The 20,021-nt window shown below is 36.8% G+C and overlaps 1 protein-coding gene and 1 long non-coding RNA gene across 4 annotated transcripts in view; one reads left to right on the top strand and one right to left on the bottom strand.

Moving 5' to 3' along the window:
• cdk15.L (cyclin-dependent kinase 15 L homeolog) overlaps positions 1–20,021 on the bottom strand; it is a 72,926-nt gene that overhangs the window by 28,564 nt on the left and 24,341 nt on the right. For both annotated transcript variants that reach the window (XM_041575877.1, XM_018236173.2), the window contains 4 exons: positions 19,589–19,712; positions 12,021–12,141; positions 8,170–8,263; positions 7,583–7,646 (listed from right to left, as the gene is read on the bottom strand). In XM_041575877.1, the coding sequence (XP_041431811.1) occupies positions 7,583–7,646; positions 8,170–8,263; positions 12,021–12,141; positions 19,589–19,712 (403 nt within the window). The remainder of the gene's footprint in view (positions 1–7,582; positions 7,647–8,169; positions 8,264–12,020; positions 12,142–19,588; positions 19,713–20,021) is intronic.
• Positions 1–20,021, top strand: part of LOC108701458 — a 34,902-nt gene that overhangs the window by 11,555 nt on the left and 3,326 nt on the right. The window contains exon 3 of one of the 2 annotated variants that reach the window (XR_001933177.2): positions 881–3,217. The exons of the other annotated variant lie outside the window; for it this stretch is intronic. This is a non-coding gene — a long non-coding RNA (uncharacterized LOC108701458). Of the gene's footprint in view, positions 1–880; positions 3,218–20,021 lie in introns of those variants that run through there. 2 annotated transcript variants of the gene reach the window in all.

Consider the following 20,021-nt stretch of genomic DNA (forward strand, 5'->3'; position numbering starts at 1 on the left):
CTACTTTGAGGGTTTACTGGTGTATTTATATAGACCTTTCTGATAAAGCTTACTTAGTTTTCGCATTTCCTTCTCCTTTAAATGCCATCCATTTAGATTGTAATCTTTATGTGGCATCTCCTCTATCACACAACACATGGCACTTAATCTCTGTAAGTGTGTTTATTTATTTTTTGTAATGTCTGTGCTATTAAAGTATTGTATAGCACTATTTGCATTTACAAATAGCACTATATAAAGATAAATCTGCTTTCTGCAGTAACACAGCATAGAGACCAATATAGTCCCATATATGGCACCTGAATTGCACTAATTTTGCAGCTGATAATATGTTGTATACCATACCTGATTGTATTTGACACAGCTCATCTTCCCTGTACAAAAATGCTAAATTACCACTTTCAGTATTCTGTAAGATTATATTAAAAATTTAGTAATTTTGGGTAAACTTAGTTTTTTTTGTTATTCTACATATATGAATAGATATGGAGGAATATACAGTATCAGTCCATAAAACAAACAGATGTATAGCACCAGTTATGACACAGAAGCCGGACGTGGTTGTCGGACTCAATCAAAAACAAAATCCCCATGTTAATTTAATTGGCACATCACTTTACTAAAATGCACTCTTGTGCTCCTTGGTGTTCTTGCATTTTGGCCTGGGTCTTTGTAAAGAGTCCAAGAGATCATTTCAAAAATGTTAAACCCAAAAAATTGTAAATTTAGCAAGCATTGTATTTAGATTAAGTGCTATTTAGTTACTGTAATTGTTATTGTAAAGAAAGTGAATTGTTGTTTCCTCTGAAGCATCTACCCTGGTGGAATGCAGTTTACATTTGGACTTGCGTGCATTCAACTGTTGAAATATTTTTATTAGCAGAGACATGAAGCTGTCAGCATACACATGGGTATAAAGCAGCAGGAATCCCTAGGAAGAAGATTAAATGTTATGTTAAGGGAGCAGTCCGGAGACACATCCTGCTGGCACTGAGTCCTTGAAGCGTGGTTGGCCTGTCATGAGTGATAACATATTGGTATGTTGCCCTTGCAAAAAAACGTGTTAAATAGTTGTATTTTCAACATTCATAAAAAGCTCAATGTTGCAAAGCAAATTAACAGAAAAGCTTAAACTGGGGCCCAGCAGTGTGCTGCATTCAGACAACATAACCCTGCTGTAGTGATATCTTAAACCACTGAATGAGAATCCATAGGTCAGAGTTCGCTTGGGGGAGGAGGAAGGGGAACAGTTCTAGGTATGCTTCTGCTCATACCCATGAAATCCTATTTCCTTTTGTTTTCTCTGCTGCTGTGAAATGTCATAGATGGCACATTCTAAGTAAATTAGGATTACACCGGCTACTGGAGCATTTTAGCATTAAAAACTTTGTTGTAATCCCCCAGCTGCTTTGTGTACTTAACAATCGCTGAATAACTGTGCTGAAGCTCGACATCACTATTTGTTCAAACTATTTCACTACCTATTAATGACACACAAAGAGTAGGATAGTGAGTCTGCACACATCAAAGGAAATTGGAAGGGCACAGTTTTTCAAATAAAATCTGGACTTTTATGTCAGCATAATATGTTACCCCCCACCCCTTCCTGTTCAGTAAATCACAGAATAAAATCCAAAATAAGAAGCTGCTTACAGAATGTAACAGCTTAGTGTTCAATTCACTTTTCACAATTTGTGGACTGGTGGCTATTTAGCATAGCCAATATTCTGGAATTATTCATTGGTGGAGAGAATAAATCTTTGTACAGAAATATGTCAAGAAACTGTAATTAAATAATCATCATGTGCCACAATTTAAATATTTGCCCAAAATTTGTATTTCCCCTTTTGTCATATTTTCTGTCCTTCCTACAATATGGGATAATGCCTTGTTAAGTACTATTTTTAACTCAGGGTATAATTGCTGGTAGATAAAACTGGACTGATGCCTCCCTTGCCAGGCTGAGTTTTTTTAATGATCTAGTCATACAATTTCTGCAGCTCTGAGATCATTTCTTCAAGCTTCTTTCTGCGGATGTTACAGGAGTTACTGAAATTGTGCGTTGTCTCCCCCAGCTGGCTATGATTGGTAAAGTCAGGAAAAGATAAAAAAACAAATATCTTTTTAGAAATCTTTGCTCCAGAGGAGTATGAACTTACGGAATTCCAATTTAATTGGGATGCAAAAATTTTAAAATTAAAAAATAGCAAAATACTCTTAGCCAGTGGCGAGTATAAAGTACAAGGCTCCCTTGTGCCTCGTTGATGGCATAGGAACCAGAGGCAATACACTTTAGGCACAACCATGTGCTCATATTATTTGCACCTATTATAGCACATGAGGCCCTCACATTTTGCCACATGGATATGCATTTTTAGAATTCCAATAGAAGGATTATAGGAATCTTGTAAATACTGAAGATAAAGAATTACAGGAATCTTGCACTTTTTTCTCAGTATAGGAACAGATAAATACTTCTTGTTTCAATACATACAGTATGTACACTGTACACAGTCCAAACATGGTTACATTTCCTTTCACTTAGGCCCTAAAAATGTGCCTTGTACCATACCCCCTATCCAGAAAATGATGCATACTTTGACGTTAAGATGTCAAAGGGAACTCTTTAAATTCATAACACCTGGGTATGCATTCCTAAGCATAGCCGGAGTTTTGTGAGCACTGTAGATGTGTGTGAACTGAGTGTATGATACTCTGGTCAGCTGGCATTCCAGTATCCCACCCGTATAGTATCCGTGAAGATTAACTCTGCAGGCCCTGTTTATCTTCCTTTGAAAACGTAAAATTCACTGTATTGCACAATTTATCTGGGCTCTCCTATGTAAATTGCTACTTAGAAGGTTATTTATAATAATTATATTATATTAAACTAGCTATTTCACCAGTGCAAGGTAACAGTATATTAAATATAAAGTATATAAGTATATTACTACTCTAGAAGTATACTATAAGTATAGTAGCACTATATACATTTTTAAATAGACATACAGTAGCTATATTTGGTGTTAATGGTCCTTTGAAGCAGGCCTGTTTAGCATTTCTACTACATTTGGCAGGGCTCTGGTTTTCCAGCAATGACTATAAATAAAAACTAGGTAAATAGATAGACTGTGCAAAATAAAAAATGTCTCTAATATAGTTTTTTAGCCAAAAATGTAATGTATAAAGAGTGACTGGATATCTAACATAATAGCCAGAACACTATGGGGTGCCGTTTGTCCCAAATACATTCTGTATACAAAACTATCCCTCATACACAGAATGAATGTCTCTCATGTTATATAAGTATTTGTGACCATACACAGATAAAAAAATATACACAAGACTTATTTCTATTAAAGAATGAAAACAAAATCTGGTTTGTGCACAAAAGGATGTCATTATATCACAAACTCCATTCTGTACAGTTTAACAAGCAATCTGTCTCACAAATGTATAACCTCCATGTAATGGACACACTTATGTGCAGAGTTACTTACAGAATGAATTATGTAAAAACAAAGTTGGACATAATATATAATAGTGTAACTAACTAGTGATTGTCAAGCTAGATTTGAATGAAAAAATAGATATCTGTGACAGAAAGCAAGATTTTATAGTACAGGATTCATTCTTTCCACAAAATGACAGTTTTGTTTCACAAAACAGATAAAATAACCTGTGAAGCAACACTGTCAGTCACATTCCTGAACCAATAAAAACAAAGCTTATTGCCATATACAAACAAGATGAGAAATGGCCAGCTCTGCTCCACATGGCTAAGGCCTGCTATAGAGGGTGCCCTCTAATGTCCCCTGTGCTGCATAGTAATAAACATGACCAAACCTTTCCTAAAAGAGCTGCTTTTAAACACTACAGGTTCATAAATGGAAGTTTTTACAAATGGCTGAGAAATATAATGCTGCACTTATAATGATTGTAGAAAAAGAAAAGTATGCAAAACATAAATATGATCATTTTAGGTGATATGGCTATTCTTATTGTAGAAACCTGCTTGTGTGGCCATTTTGGTTAAGGGCATTCCTGCTGTTTTGCCATTATCTTATGACACAAAATTCCATCAGTGCACATTCCCTGCAATGGCATACTAGGACAGCTTGTGGCCATAGATGCACCGATAATATCGTACAAAACTAGTTTTCATACTACATTCCGTGGGTGTATGGTGGGAGACAAGCCGGCCGATATCGGCAGAAGACTTGGATATTGGTCGGCTCATCGATTGGGCCGGGTGGAAAATTTTGATCAGGCACCTTTGAAGGCACCCGAACATCAGCCATTGTTAGTGCTGATTCAACAGATACAGGTAAAATGTTATTGTATCTATCTGTATATCTAACGATTCAGCTCTACATGTGTGTATTGAAACAAAAGATTTTTCCCAGAAAGATCTTTTCCAGGAAAGATCAGAATTGCAACGTCTATGGCCATAAGTCACAACATTATGATCAAAGAATCATACTCTATGTGCTTCCATTTTCTCTGCCCTTTTTTTATGGGCCTCAATTCCATTTTGTGGCATTTCCAAGTTCTCTCCCATAGTGGTTTTTATATTTTAAATCATTTGTATTATATCTCTCCCCTATAAAATCAACAGTGGGAAGCAGTCTGTGGGAACAATGCTTTGGTCAGGAGAAACGTTCCTGGGGAAACAAGTGTCACAAGAAAGAAACACAACTGGCACAATGGCTTTATGCAAGCAAAACAAAGGGGACTGTTTCTCACAATTAAAAAAACTTCACATTATTTTAAAGGGACGTTATTGTTTTAATGAGGAAAAATCTATAGTATTTGTTATTTCTTGAGCTGAACACAGCAAACAGGAACATTGGGTCTGTGTGAAGTAGATAATTAGATTATGCACAGATAACCCCTCTACATATATGTAAGGCAAAACAGCCACAACAAATGGAGAGGGGAAGTTGTGTAATGGTAATCTAATTCTCTACCTCATAAGAACCAAGTGTTGAGTAGCTTCAATTTTCCAGGTTGCCCTGTCACCATATTACACAGCTATAATTGTGAATTAATTTTACCTTACTGTTTTACTTTGGCATTTTCTACTCAAGCAACAAAGTGGTCAGTCTTAACTCTATCTGATGCAACTGGCTCCCATGAAGAATTAACTACTGTAGGTACTACAGGGACAAATTGGTAGGTGATAAACCCATAATGTCATAGCTTCCTGGCAATAGATACACACACCTCAAATACTCCCAACAGCATTTTAATGTCATTATAGGAACTTTGCATACAGTTTTCACTAGTGACTGCATCTGTTGATGCTTGTATTGCTAAAAAAGTCATAGATAAACCCTACCTATAAATGTGCTTTAATTGTCCCATGGAAATATTAATTTTAAAATATTTCATAATTTAGCAGTAGCTAGGTAGTAGTGTCATTTTGCAACCCAGTCTTCCTTCCCTAGACATGATTCCAAGGTCACACTGATTAATGTGTCTCTGCTAATTGTTTGTAAAATGGCATCTTTAAGGTGGTGTAACCAAGTCATTGTGCATGGGCTGGCTGCATCTGAAAAAGGGTACCAGGGGTGGAACGGACCTTTGCCAAACGATCAAAATTGGTTTCAGAGTCACAAGTAACACCCACTTCTTTCAGGTGATGTTGCTATGCTCCTATAAATCCCAAAGCCCTTTTTTAAGTACAGTTGTGCATTTTTCTCTCTTGCTTTTGATTCCTTCAGCATTCCTTTAGTTTTTTTATCGTTGCTAAAGCCCAGTTGCCTGGGTTATAGTTTCTGGACTGGCTTTCCTGGTCATCAACAGTAAGCACTCACAAGCAATGCCCTATGAATAAATGTTTTGTCTTTTTGTGAAGGTTATATTGTCTGTTCTAATTGTCACCTCTTTGTGCAACTCCCAATAAAATAACACAAAGCATTAGGTTTTTGTATATGTTTGTTGTAAACTGGATTTAAAAAGGCAAAAATTTTGAAAAACCCCTATTTACAATATATAAAGTATAGATATTTGATATAAGACAAAAATGAGCACACCTTGCACCTTCAGTGCAACCGAAGAGGGGAACTAAAAGAAATTGCATTTTTTTAATCTGACAAAAAACTAGACATATTAACTACAGAGAAAACACAAGCATATATCTTATATTGATTAGTTTAAAAGTCTGAGTGTTGTTTACTGTGAACTGTGTATTGCCAAAACCAGATTTACCATTTATGCCATTTTTGGGCCCCTTTGGGCATACCCATTTTCTAATGTATTGACCCATTACTCCAAGCCCTACTGTGTATTCTGTCTTTAATCGGCAGAGTCAGCTGTCAAAGTTATAACCATATTTGGACATAGCGTTGAGTGTGTTGGGAAACTGATCAGTGGCTGTTTCCTTTTGAAACCATTCCCTCATTACTACTTTTTGCATAGAGCACCCTCTTGCTTGAGGCATTGGTGGTACAAGGTTCAATACTCACTTCATTAAAGAAAAGATCAGCAAACGTAAAGGCTATGGTCCATTTAATGATTTGAACATCAGTGAGTGGTGTATTAATGGAGGTAAGTTTTCACTGTCAGCAAAGGGAATCACAGAAAATAGCCTTTTTGTAACCAATATTGTTGTACAGTCAGGTATGCAAGCTGGAACAATCAGCTATATCAGAATATTGGAAAAATATCTACACAATGCATTTACCAAGAATGTAAGGCAAAAGAAAAATATTGCTATATGTAAAAAAAATATTGCTTCATTTGGTATCTTTGGTTTACCTTGAAACCAGCCTCTGTCCTGTTTTTTCAAGGCCATGAACCTGCAAGTACACCCATTGAGCAAGACCCCAATGGGGGGTAATGTAATATGTTTTGTTAGCTCAAAAAAAGTTCACAGAGACCATTGTGAATGTTAGCGATCATGCTTGTGTCCTTTTTGACCCATTACAGACCTCAATGACTTCCTTGCAAATAGACAAATACAAGCGTCCTCTGCACTCAACCCATTATCAATATATTTAAGACAGAGACATACTGCTACTGAAAAATGCCTTACCCTTTAAACAAAACAGGGATTGTTTGTCCATACAGTATATTGCAATATATTTAAGCTGGCCAACTAAGTCAAAGTCATCCCATATCTGGCCAGTCCTACGCTTAATTTTCATCTGATTCATTAAGAATTCAATTGCTTAATTATACATTTGACAAAGGGACTAAGTTTTACCTGCAACTTACTAGCTGCTTTCAAAGTAAAACTCCCAAACTTGGCTGCCCTTTTATTAGACACCAGTGGGATCACCTGACTATAGCTGGGAAGGGTGGGAGCTACAACATGCAGCTGGTCACTGCTCCTTCCTTGCAAAGTTTGCGACTAAATAGCTTTTGCGAACATTCGCAGAGTATGTAAATAAAAGCAATCGCAAAGTGTATTTTGCAACCAAATCTTTAAAGAAACTCTTTACGCTAAACCTTTTCTTAGAGATATAATATTCACCAGCGAGTGATTTTACAATGAGAGCAGCACCAAACATTTGCAAAAACACCATTTTAAACATTGCTTATAATATTTAATTACATTCCCCCTTTAATGTTTTACCTGTTTTGTAGTTTGGAAGTGTTGACACTCCAGGCCAGGAATCTTCTGCTGGAGTCCCAATTACCTGTAAAAAGAAAATATGTTGATTTGAATAACAAATACAAGCAAAATCAAGAGTAGAATTATCTTATTTTCAGGCCAGTAGAATGGTGCTGGGGCCCAGAAATATAATTCTGCATTTCATCCATGATGAAAAACTTCAGCATGGGCAAAGTATATGTCTTACTGAATATAACAATGTGACAATGTTTGCAGGATTCTGTTTCTGAGCCCCAGTTATTTGGTGGAAAGCCTCTGAATAACTGCAAATCTGTTTTTTGACAAAAAAACGAAAACTAAATAAACATAAGTGGCAAAAAGCAGTGAAACAATAATAAAGAAGGTAGATATAGCAATTGCTGACATGTAGAGGGTCTAGTGGGATACTGGGGTCTGCATAAACCATTGTGCAGACCCCAAACCATTGTGCAGACAGGCCTGGTAACAAAATATCGAATGGATGCATTATCTTTAAAACATCCATATATAAAACTACGCCTCATATTCTTCTTGTCCAGCAGAAACTAAACAACCAACCAGAAACTTACCAACCAGATCTTTTCAAGCTGCTCAAAAATATCTGACACTCCAGAGAAAGCTGGGTAACCCTGAAGCATTTCTATAAAAATACATCCTGCACCCCTGCAAAAGTTGGAAGATAAGTCAATGGTTAGCATCATAAAACATTTGCAAACTTATAATTCCTTTGCATTCGGTAACACAAATGATCCAGTTACCTGGGCAATTTCTCTATTGCATAGTAATAGTAATCAGCAAATTATTCATTTTTGTTAAGTACAGATATACAGTTTTATTTTAGTTCATGAAAGTTGCCATAAATCCTTACATGTATTTAAGCACAGGCTGACATGTTTAACTATATTCTAAGAAGCAGCTGATGTCATGCAAGGGGTTGCTAATCATGAATTGTAGGACTTTCTACTGATTACAGTGGATAGAGATTTGGATAGAAATGACTGTGACATGAAAGCTAAGTAAGCAAATCATAACTAACTAAATATATGTCAACTGAAGAAAATGGCAGGGCTCATTTATAAATACAGATGCAAGCGTTTCAGGCATCAAACAGTAAGGGGCCAGATTATCTAACTGTTATTAGAGCTCACCACAGAAAAACCTCACCCAATTTCTATTAATTTCTATGGGATTTTCAGAAGCATAATCATCAATGGAAAGTTAGAGTTCACCATTTGATAAATACACTTCTAAAAATCCCATAGAAAGGAATTAGAAAGTTGGGTGAGCTTTTTTGAGGTGAGCTCTTTCACACTTTAATGGAACAATGGCATGACCAAAATTTCTTTACTGATTTCCTTACTAATATTGGATTTTCTGTGGCATAGTACATTAATACTGCTAAAAATACAGTTGGAGGGGACAGGGCAATGATAGTGGAGTAGTAGAGGCTACCACTTGGACAGAGCCCATTTCACCTTTTGTATTGATTACAGGTTGCTTTGTATGTAATTCTGTATGTTCAATATATAAATCCATTCATTGTACAGCACTGCCGGAATATGTTGGCGTTTTATAAATACATGTTAATAAGAACAATAAGGGACTTTGGGCAATGTAGTCCCACAATTGAGTGTCTGGGGGATGGGCTATGAGGTTTAATCGAGTCCTGCTCAGGGTGGTGGCAGACAGGGGTCTTAGGGTGGTGGCAGACAGGCAGATTAGTCGCCCAGCATGAGGCAATTTAGGGCAACTTTGGAAATCCAAAGCAATCCCGCTGGCGATATTTGCCGGCTGGAAAGCAATTGGGGAGATTAGGAGCCAGAAGTAGAGAAGATTTGTAGCTGGGCAACTAATCTACCCATCTGCCACCACCCTTAGGCTAGTGGTTGCGGCTATAAGCTGGAGTTAGAGGGTGATATGGGGGTATGTTAAGAAAAAAAGGGGCTAGCCTCAGGCAGGTCTGGACTGAGAATCAAAATAGGCCCTGGCATTTCAGACACACAGGTCGAATCAACCCACACAGAGGCCTAAACAGCCCCCACCAGCCAACTAAATGCTGACTTTTGAAGGCACCTTATAGCAGCCACTCTGGCATTTGCCAGAACCCACAGATTGCCTGTCCGGGCCTGGCCTCAGGGCTGTGATAGGGTGGGGAACAGGGCTTTCACAAGAGCAGCCTTTAGCAGCTAATCGGCGGAATTAGTTTGGAGAGAGGTTTTGAATAGGGATGGGAATAGTTTTGATACTCATGCCAATAATGTTCAGTGTACAGTTATGACAAGTTATTTAAAATCTGAATAAATTAGCTGCAGCCCTTTCAACCCAAAGAAGTGTCTGTATAGTACTTTAGTAAATAGGGTGGGGGTGATTGGGGATATCATGGCCCCAGTAAACTGTACTGAAAAGTTTGGCTGTTTTCCAGCAGCCAAAGTGTTAAACTGTTGTGCCTGAAGCTTCCACAAGGCAAAGAATCTGCAAGATTTTTCTAAAATGGCTATCTTTCTTAGCTTTCTTCTGTAGCTGCTTGATATGCAGTGCTAGTGTCTGCTGCCAGGATAAAACAGCCTGCACTATCTTTCATCCTGCTTGTGTGCTGCTTGTGAACGGAGAATTCTTGCTTGGGAATGCTCAGAGCATCATTTAGATTCAGATTCACAGTCGCTCTTTTTATTCTCCATCTCTCTCTTCTGCCTCACATTTGAATAGTTTCTAACCTGTTTTCTGTTCTTGAGATTTCCCCACATGTTTCTCCTAAAAATTAATTCTGCGCACTGTGCAAATTATAATTGAAAGAGATATTTAAGAAAAAAATATATAATTCATCCAGTAAGAATGCATTCAAGCTCTGTAAAAAAACAATGACCAAAGGTTCAAATATAAATTATGGACTCAAATTATCTACAAGACCAAATAAAACACTACTTTTAATGTCTTTGAATACATTGTATGGGAAAACGGCTTACATTGAACTGGAAAGGGGTATTTTTATTGCAGAGATTTTCTCTGGGACAATTAGGATAAGCAGAATACACATAATCGCATTGTATCCAATTACTTGTACAGGTATTTATGTTGATAGACAGCTAAAGCAGAAAATCTGGTGTTTTAATAAATACATAGTATTTTTCAAAACGTGCCAAGTCCACGTCCCTTTTTCCAAGTATTTATATAAATCAGAATTACTTAGTCTCTCTATTTTCTTTTTTTAGAGAACCCTAAATAATAGCGAACTCAACTATGTTTCAACCAAAAATAGTTTTAAGACCTGTTATCAGTCTTGTTTTAAATACTATTTTACGTTGTAGGAAGGAATGTAACATTAATAAGGGGACTCAACCTAAAAGCCATGGGGAGCAAGTTTTGGGTTTAGGCCCATAGTTTAAGAATAATTTATTTAACTGTTTAATTAATATTGAGCATACAACTCCTGCATTCTAGCTTCTTGCCAAGTGTGGATAACAGAAAGAAAGAAGAAGTGGTGAGACAATGCTTTCTGAAGTTGTGTCTATCCTGGAATTCGCAGAAACACACCTAAAAGGATTTCCATATTCCAGACATCCACAATGTGGAAACATTCTTTCTAAATACATGGACATACACAAGTGGGAATAAAAAATGAAAGGCTGACCACTTGGAGAAGGAATGGTTCTGTAGTTTGACCTTGAACAAGCCATTGTTTACCTAGACCTCAGACATAAAAAAAAAACTGTGGGTGATGGCAGGCAGGGCTATTTATCTTTTGCTGGAAATCTGTGCTAATTGCGAGTGACAAATCTCTTAAAATAACTTTGCACTTAGAACAATGAAAATTGTGTGGGTAAAACATATCAGTCAGGTAGTCACTCAAAAGTTTTCCTGGAAATCTGCTGTGTGTGCCATCATCATTACAGACAATTAGTAATGCTTTATAAAAATGAAGATAAAAATAAAGGCCCATCTTACGCATGAAAAAGGTTAATTCAAGACATTCAGAGACAGAATATATGATACTTCATATTTATTAATTAATAAAGCCCTAGTTTTTCTTGCTTATATATTTTTTGATGAATCTTCATGAACAGTGGTTTTTAACACAGAATTAGGCTAGATCCCTGTGGTATTAAATAAGTGGAAATCATACATTCAGGAAGTCATTGACAATGATAAAGGTCATGGAAAGCAGCAGACTAAGAGATACAAAGCAGAGCTCTTTTCACATTTCAGCAGGACTTGGAACCATATGACTATTCATATTTTTTAAACTACAACTCCCAGAATCCCACCAACAACCAAAGGCTGTAAAAACTGAAAAAACCTGTAAACATGTTTCTTCTCAATACTGCAAGTAACACTACATCCCTACATAGTACAAATTGTTATAACATGATGGTCTAGATGTGTTCCTGCTTTGAACAGGCTGGTAAAATAATTAGTCTCATACCAGATGTCAAGGTCAGTGGAATAATCTGTGGCCCCAAGAAGCACATCTGGTGGGCGGTACCATAGCGTCACCACTTCTGAGGAGTATGTCTGGCTGGGAATAGACTTGGCCCGGGCAAGTCCTACAAACAGAAGGGGAAAATATATGTTCCTGAGTTTAAAGTTGGCTATTAATATTTCCCATTTAGGTTCCCTTTCCTTTTCAGAAGTAGGCTTAGTATGGAATCTTAATGTTTTACATTAATAATAACAATATATTGTATTGAGCATAGCAAATATATTGATTATTGGCTTCTGATTCTGTACAGACTAATGAGGCAATGGAGAAAAAAACCTGTTAATGGAAATACAAACAACTTTTCATTGTGTGAGCAATTTGGTGTAAGTGTAAATCAGCAACAAATTTGCTGCATGTTTTGCAGTTTGCGGTGTATTTTACTATACTCTGGGAAAGAATTCTGTTGTGAAAAAATCTTAGAGCATGTCCAGATTTGAATGTAATAATACAGTATTAACTATACACATAGGGGGTTATTTATCAAAATCCAAATTTATCTCATAATTGTCTGAAATATACTCCAACCAAATCCACACAGGTTATTTCTACTTATTTAACAATACCTTTTCCTGAAAAATTCCAGTTCGTGAAAAATTTGAAAAAAATCTTGAAAATTGTATAACCTCAACAGGTCCAAGTTGCCGGATTTTCGGATTCTGACTTTTTCCATCCTCGGGGTATAATAAATGCCAAAAAAATTCTAGTTTTTTTTCCGCTAAATATTCGGATTTTATAGTCAAAACAACTTGAATTGAATAAATAACCCTCATAGACTTGTATGGAATATTTCAATTTGCTCTTTAAAGCAGTGGTTCACCTTTAAATTAATATTTAGTATGATATGGACAATGATATTCTGAGACAGTTTGCAATTCATCCTAATTTGTGTGTTGCTCTTTTATTTAGCTTTTGTTCAGCAGCTCTCCAATTTGGAATTCTAGCAATCTGGATGCTAGGGTCCGATTTTTACTAGCCAGGCAGTGGCTTCAATGAGAGACTGGAGTATGTATAGGAAAGTGCTTGAATAGAAAGTTAGGCAATAAAAATGAACTATAAAATTGCAGCTTCACAGATCAAAAGTTTTTTTGCTGCTGCCATTAGTCACTCCCATGTAAAAGCTGAAAAGAAGCAAAAGAGAAAAGCAAACTACAAAAAAATAATGAACAATTGAAATGCTGCTTACAATAGGACATTCTATAACATATTAAAATGCAACTTAAAGGCGAACAACTCCTTTAAGCACCCTTACGTCCTATGACATGTACATTGTTGGAGGGCTAATGTTATCATCATCAATATGGTCCTCTCTGGGAAAACCATGTAAACAATGTAATATCTACATTATTTTCACTTGATCTGGGAATTCCTTGGATACTTGCCAGCTCATACAAGAAGGGCCCTCTGATCCTATTTTTACTCTGTAACCCTTGTTTGTTACATTACTGTAAGACCCCTGTTCATAATAAATTAATATAAATCACAACGTAACTTGCTTACACAATATAAATAAATGAGGATGATGATAATTCACACAATAACAGATAGGTCGGTATTGTTTGACTTCTGTTGTCTGCTATAAACAAGCATTTCTTACTTAAGTGAATGTGAAGCAGTTATCAAACACAAACTGACTTTTAATTACAGTGGCTCAGGCTTTCCCTACAGCTTTGGATCATGGGGGTCAGTAATGTAAAGATTGGTGGGCAGGTAGCAAAATGGCTCTTGCTAGATTTTCATGGTAAATGCTCTGACCCTGCCAATGCACCCACGGTTAGGAAATTTACCCTTGGAAATTCGCCAGTAAGTGTTTCTCAGGGATACTATTGTCAGATAATTTACCATGAAAGTCTATGAATAGGCAAATTTCAGTGGAAATTGTTCAAATTCACTCGGTGTGCCATGACCCTAAAACATTTACAGACAAGCTAATTTATTAGGGAGCCTAAAATGTAAACTCCACAGGGACTGATGTAATAAACAATAATCACAGTAAAGCACTGTCTAAGGGTAATGGCACACAGGGTATTTTGTCATCCACACTAGTATAGCTCCTCAGGCAATTTGGCTCAATTATGTAATTTGCTTCCATTGGAACAAACTGCACAGCTGTTAGAGGGTTGCTAGGAGTTGTGGTACTGTGAATTGTAGTTCTGCAGAACACCGCTGCGAAATATGTTGGCACTATAGAAATACATGTTAATAATATTAATAATAATAATACTAGAGCATTGAAGACTGCCTAACCTTGATAGAATTTTTGTAATTATCTGTTTCTTATAATATTTCTGATTATTATTTAAGTTATTAGTGCATCTCATTGAAATTGATAACAGAAAACAGTTTAATCTAGATTATTTCCTGTGTCTCAGTATTCTAGAACTAATCGTATTTTATAGCACAAGTAATTGTAGATTATACCAATTACTTTAAACCATGAAAAATTTGTAATCTATTAACCGTAAAAAAAACACAAGAAACACTTTGCAATCTAAATGCTGCAGAGGTCATGCAGAAGTCAGTGGGAGTTGTCCGTTTTCAACTGTAAAATCTTCTTTGGTTTTAGAATGTCTCAGGTTTATTTGTGCTTATAATCGAACGAAAAGTATTACGAAAACAAGGATTTGGGGGTTTTGTATTCTTATTCAGATTCTTTTCATGTTTTTTTCATTTGTGCTTGTTATATTAGGATCTTTTAATAAATTTCTTGGCATTTGTGGTTTTAGTGAAAATTAGTTTTTCATGGTTTCTAAAACCTCTAAAATCACAGAAACATGAATATTGATAAATGGGCCTCCATATGCCAGCTTCAGCTGCATGAGCGGCATATATTCGGGGGGGGGGAATTCTTTCGTCATTAGCAAATTTTTTTCTCGAAACTATGACAAACATTTGCCATAAAAAATACAGTGGAAAAAAACACTCATTCATTCTAATGCATTTGGTGTCAGAAAAAAAAGCACATTGACTAATACATTTGAAGTGAGAAAAAGAAGCCAGGGGACTTCGTACTCTCCATGTCTGCTTCAATTCCTTCTGGGAATTCTGGTTTTCAGGGGAGCTGCTGCCATGAGGTGAGTTAAGAAACCTGCCTCCGGCAACAGCGTCCCACAAGTTACCAGGGGTATCAAAAAGTCACTCCTGGTGACTTAAAAGAGCCAAAATTCAGATTTTTACATGGCGCTCTCTGCACAAGAAATGCAGGTCCCTTTCACTCGCACTTGTGAAACAATAAAAATGGCGAGGGGGGGGGCAGCATCGATACTAAGTGCCAAAAACAGCCCTGCTAGTTTTCTCTCATTCTCCAAAAGCGGGCAGGCTGACTCCTGCTAAAACTGACCATAGTGTGTGTGTAAATGTAGCTTAGATTGTAAGTGCCACTCGGAACTGATGTGAATGATGTATAATTTATGTAAAGTGAAATAGATGATGAGATTGTTGCCCCTCTTTCACACAAATTAGATCTCAGTTTAGATCTTCATCTCTCTTCCATGCTTTTGTGAATCAGTGCATTGTGTGAGTGCGACATTCCGTGTAACAACATCACACTGTTTAACAATGCCTCAGGTTACTCTCTACTGATCGAGACTGCTGATAACTTTTATGACTGTAAAGTGTAAAATGACATTGTGTAACTTTGCTTTTGATTCTGGACTATATAATTAGCTTTTGTTTAGCAGTTTGCCCCCAGCAGGTTTGAGTAGTATCTTTAACCTAGCAAATTATTTATTTACAAAACCCCTGATAGTTTGTGTTACCCTTCTTAAGATGGCCATAGTTGCAAAGATCCAATCGTACGAATCATCGTACGATCGGACTTTCCCATCTCCCGACCCGCCACTAACCATTCAGATCAAAGTCTTACCAGTCAGATTAGTTAAAGAACAGATCAGCAATGTTCTGCCCCTGACAGCAATCGTACGATATCTATGTCCAACCAAAGCTAGTGACAGTCTCCCACTGAAAATCATACAATCGGCAATACACGCAGAGATATTATCGGCAGCCGACAGAAATTTTCTAACCTGTCCGATCGACCAAACGACCGATCTCCGCCGGACGAAAAATGTCGGGACTCTCCACACACGGTCTGAAAATCGTACGAATCCTCGATTTTTTTGGATAAAATAAGACAGCTCTTTGCAGCCTTAAATTAATTACCAGTAAGTATGCTGATAATAATAGTTGACTATTGATAACATGGTTTGTAGACAAACAAGGGAAAGAGCATTCCAGGGGAACACTGAGTAGTGGCAGTCAGATTTAAGAGCATACTCTCTTATCCAGGGCGGATCAGCATATTAATCCTTGGGATGCCAATGTTAATGCTTGGGGGAAATTCAATACAGGCTTGAGTTTTGGGTTCAACATTAAATTAAATAACATTTTCAAATGCACAGCAGGCCTGTACCTTGGAAGACAGATGACAGATGAAAAAAGGTCTTGATCAGGTCTTTACTGGGATTCATAGGCCCTGGTATTTCAATTGCAGAGAGGCCCAAACAGCCCCCACCAGCCAAATAAATAGTGACTGTCTATGGCATCTTACAGCAGCCCCTCTGGCATTTGCCTGAATCCACAGATTGTTAGTTTGGGCCTGATCTTGACCTATTATCATGAGAACATTTTGTCTATTTTTTACAAATTAATTGGTGATTGCATTAAGACCAGCTGCAGGCATAAATGGGACTGACTAGTACATTGGTGTTGGAACACACCGCAGGGAAATGTACAAGCAAGCACTTGTCAGTATACATCCTTAATGGAGATTCTCTCAGTAATATAAATAAACAGAACTCTTGCAATGAGGCGAAAAAAACATAGAAAACTCAAAATCAGCATCTAAAAATTAGCACGTTCATGCAGTTTCATTTTTTCAAATGATGAGCAAAATGTAACTGAGTTATCAAGTTTCTATTTTTTTTCTATATCAGTCTGTGCTAAACTGCTGCCATAGCCCAACCTACCAATGCATTGAGACTTTTAGTGATGACAGAAGGATGTGCTAGGCTGCAGAAAACTGCCAGTTCCCATTAAGGCCCCAGAACAATTATTGAACCAACTAGCCATGAGTAAAGCAGCTTATGCAAATCAGGGAGCCATGTGATTGTAAAACCATACTGTGAGAGGAACTTCTTCTACTGGTCCTGCAGTAGACATAAGCTTTTAGAGGGAAAAATGCTTTTAAAAAACAAGGAAAAATGTGTTGCAAAAGGGGTCTGGAAAGCAATAATAGGTCTAGTTATTTCGCTATATTTTTGTGGACAGAATAAACCTGAATGCTAAGAATTGAATAGAAAAGCAAATACCTTATCTATATTTTAGCATTAATAGGCTTTTGGGGTGAGCAAATCTGCAACAACACTGTGCTGTGATTCTTTGGTCATTGGTCCCTGAGCAACCAAAATTATTCTCCATTGTCCATTGTTTCATGTCAGATTGTGGCAATGTATATGGGATCTAATTATTACTGAAGACTCTAACTACCTTCTGCCTGGCAGTAGCAAGAGAGTTTAAGCAAGTAGTAGGATGCCTCTAGGTTTCATATAATTACCATATAATTAAACCTCTTTTTTGTCATGATGGCATTCACTATTAAAATGATGCATGCACCAGATCTGAGGTACCGGTAGCTCCATGTTTCCTGTGTCAATTGGCAAATGTGAACATTTCATCCAAAGAAAAGGATTTAAGTACTATTAATGAAAGTTGGATTCTTAAATATTGCCAGAATTTTAGCACGTTACTTAATTAATATTAATATCACTCTAGCTTGGATTCATTCCTTTTTTCCCATTCCTGTCTGCATTTTTTCCCCACAAGATGGAGAGCAGGCCCATAGCAAAAATATTGCAACAAATTAGCCCACCTCCTCCAGTGAATTAAACTTTTCTTATCTTTTAAAGGAGAAGGAAAGGTACAATACAACTAGTAAAAGTTGATGTAGTTGCCCCCAACCAAACTGCTATATAAGTAGCAATTTGGGCCATCACTTACAATGAAGAATAGGAAGCGAGCTATCCTGATACAGGTACTAGATTATTTTAGCAGACATTGGACAATAACAGCCAAACTAATAAGCACAGGGCAGAATTGTGTTATTCCATATAATATGGCTAACATATATATGGAGTGTTCTTGTTTCCTTCTCTTTTAATGTTTTTTTAAAGGGGAGGTCAGCACAAACATAATATTGTGCCTAATGGAAGCAAAAGTAATTCTCAGTGCATATACATTCATTAAAAAGTTTCAATGATTTTACAGTAATTTGTAAATTTAATTTCAATTGAAAGCACTATTTTCTGTCCCTTTCTGTGCCGTTGCTTCTGTCTCAGTGTAGCATTGGTCAGCCTTGCATATTTTTTCAAGGGTCTTTTAATTATCTGGCTTCTGCTACACTGTTTCAAAACCACTAAGGCAGAGGATAGAGGATAGAAAGTAAGAGACACCTATGGTTTACAGTTGTAGTTATATTCACAAATAATTAAAATTAAATTTGAAAAGTTGTAATCAATGTATATTGGAAAGTTGCTTAGAATCCACCATGGTCATGTGCCACTTAATCCCAGACATGCTTTTTCAGCCATTAGAAATCCCAAAAACCTGGGTTAAATCACCACCTATTATGTTAGGGATCATTTGGAAGTTATGCCATAGCCCTTCAGTACATTGTAAAATGCCCTTACAAAAAGACAAAGGCAACATAGCCCGATGATCGTGGTGTATATTTGTATAAAATATATGGGAAGGGGGCTAGTTCAACAGATAACTGTTTGGCTTGTGCCAAAAATTAAAAAAAATTGACTATTGTTATTATTACATAAAATCGTTTTTTTGTATTATTTCTTAAGGTAAACAGGGAGAGTGATGCGACTCCATGTTTGGTCATTGTGAGGTAGATATTTCGATTACCAGTATATAGTTAATCTCCCATCATAATTGACTCCAGCTAACTAAATAGTCACATCAAAGGGTTTAGGGAGGGAGTTGTATATTGGTATCCTAATTATCTACCGTGCAAGGATTTTAGGACATAGGTCATTTAGAAATGTCTTTTGGTAGGTTAATTTGGAAAACAAATAATGCTAATAGTTTTATTCATCACTTAATTAGGATATACACACATGCATTACACATGGTTAATACTCTAGCTAGTGGTGGCACTAAGGTCCCCAAACTTTGGGGATAGCAGCCCTTGGGGGCAAATGCAGTGGTCAATTAAGGGAATATTTGGAGGTAAGGTGAAACGATAGTACTACACCTTGTATGAAATGTTTTCATATACCCCATACCATGTAAATGGGTATGGGAGGGTTAATGAAAACAGCCTAACCACTGCAATAAAGTATTCAATGTAACATGCATATATGTTATAGGGCCTCTGTTCATGGGAAGTGGCCGAGTACATCCATATCATAACACAAATGAAAGCAATTATTTTATCTTAACATCTATACAATTTGCAACAGTGAGATTGATGCCATTGAAATAAATGGTTAAAGTTTTTGATTTACCAAAGTCAGCAAGTTTTAGTTCTCCTATGTAGCTAATGAGAAGATTCTGGGGCTTGAGGTCTCGATGGAGGATGTGCTGGTGATGGATGTAGGCCAGGCCTCTCAACAGCTGGAACATGAAGAGCTGGCAACGGAGACAACAAGACAGATCAAAAGGGGATTTTCTCCTTCTTGCACAGAATCACTTGCACTGTTTGCATAGAGCTCTGGTTAGAATCAGTAACACAAATGCCTATGAACTATCATCTTATTTTAATCTGTGTGAAAGGTATTTCAAGTTCCAGACATACAGTATACTTGTAAGTCAGTAGAGACAGCAGCTTTGGACATGTATGCACACTTGTATGTATCTTCAGATAAGGACACTTCAGTAATTAAAACAAATCTGACAGTATTACAGCCTGTATGTCTGCTGTTTAACATGTTTTAACAG

Source organism: Xenopus laevis, chromosome 9_10L, assembly GCF_017654675.1.
Source record: "Xenopus laevis strain J_2021 chromosome 9_10L, Xenopus_laevis_v10.1, whole genome shotgun sequence".
NCBI lineage: Eukaryota > Metazoa > Chordata > Amphibia > Anura > Pipidae > Xenopus > Xenopus laevis.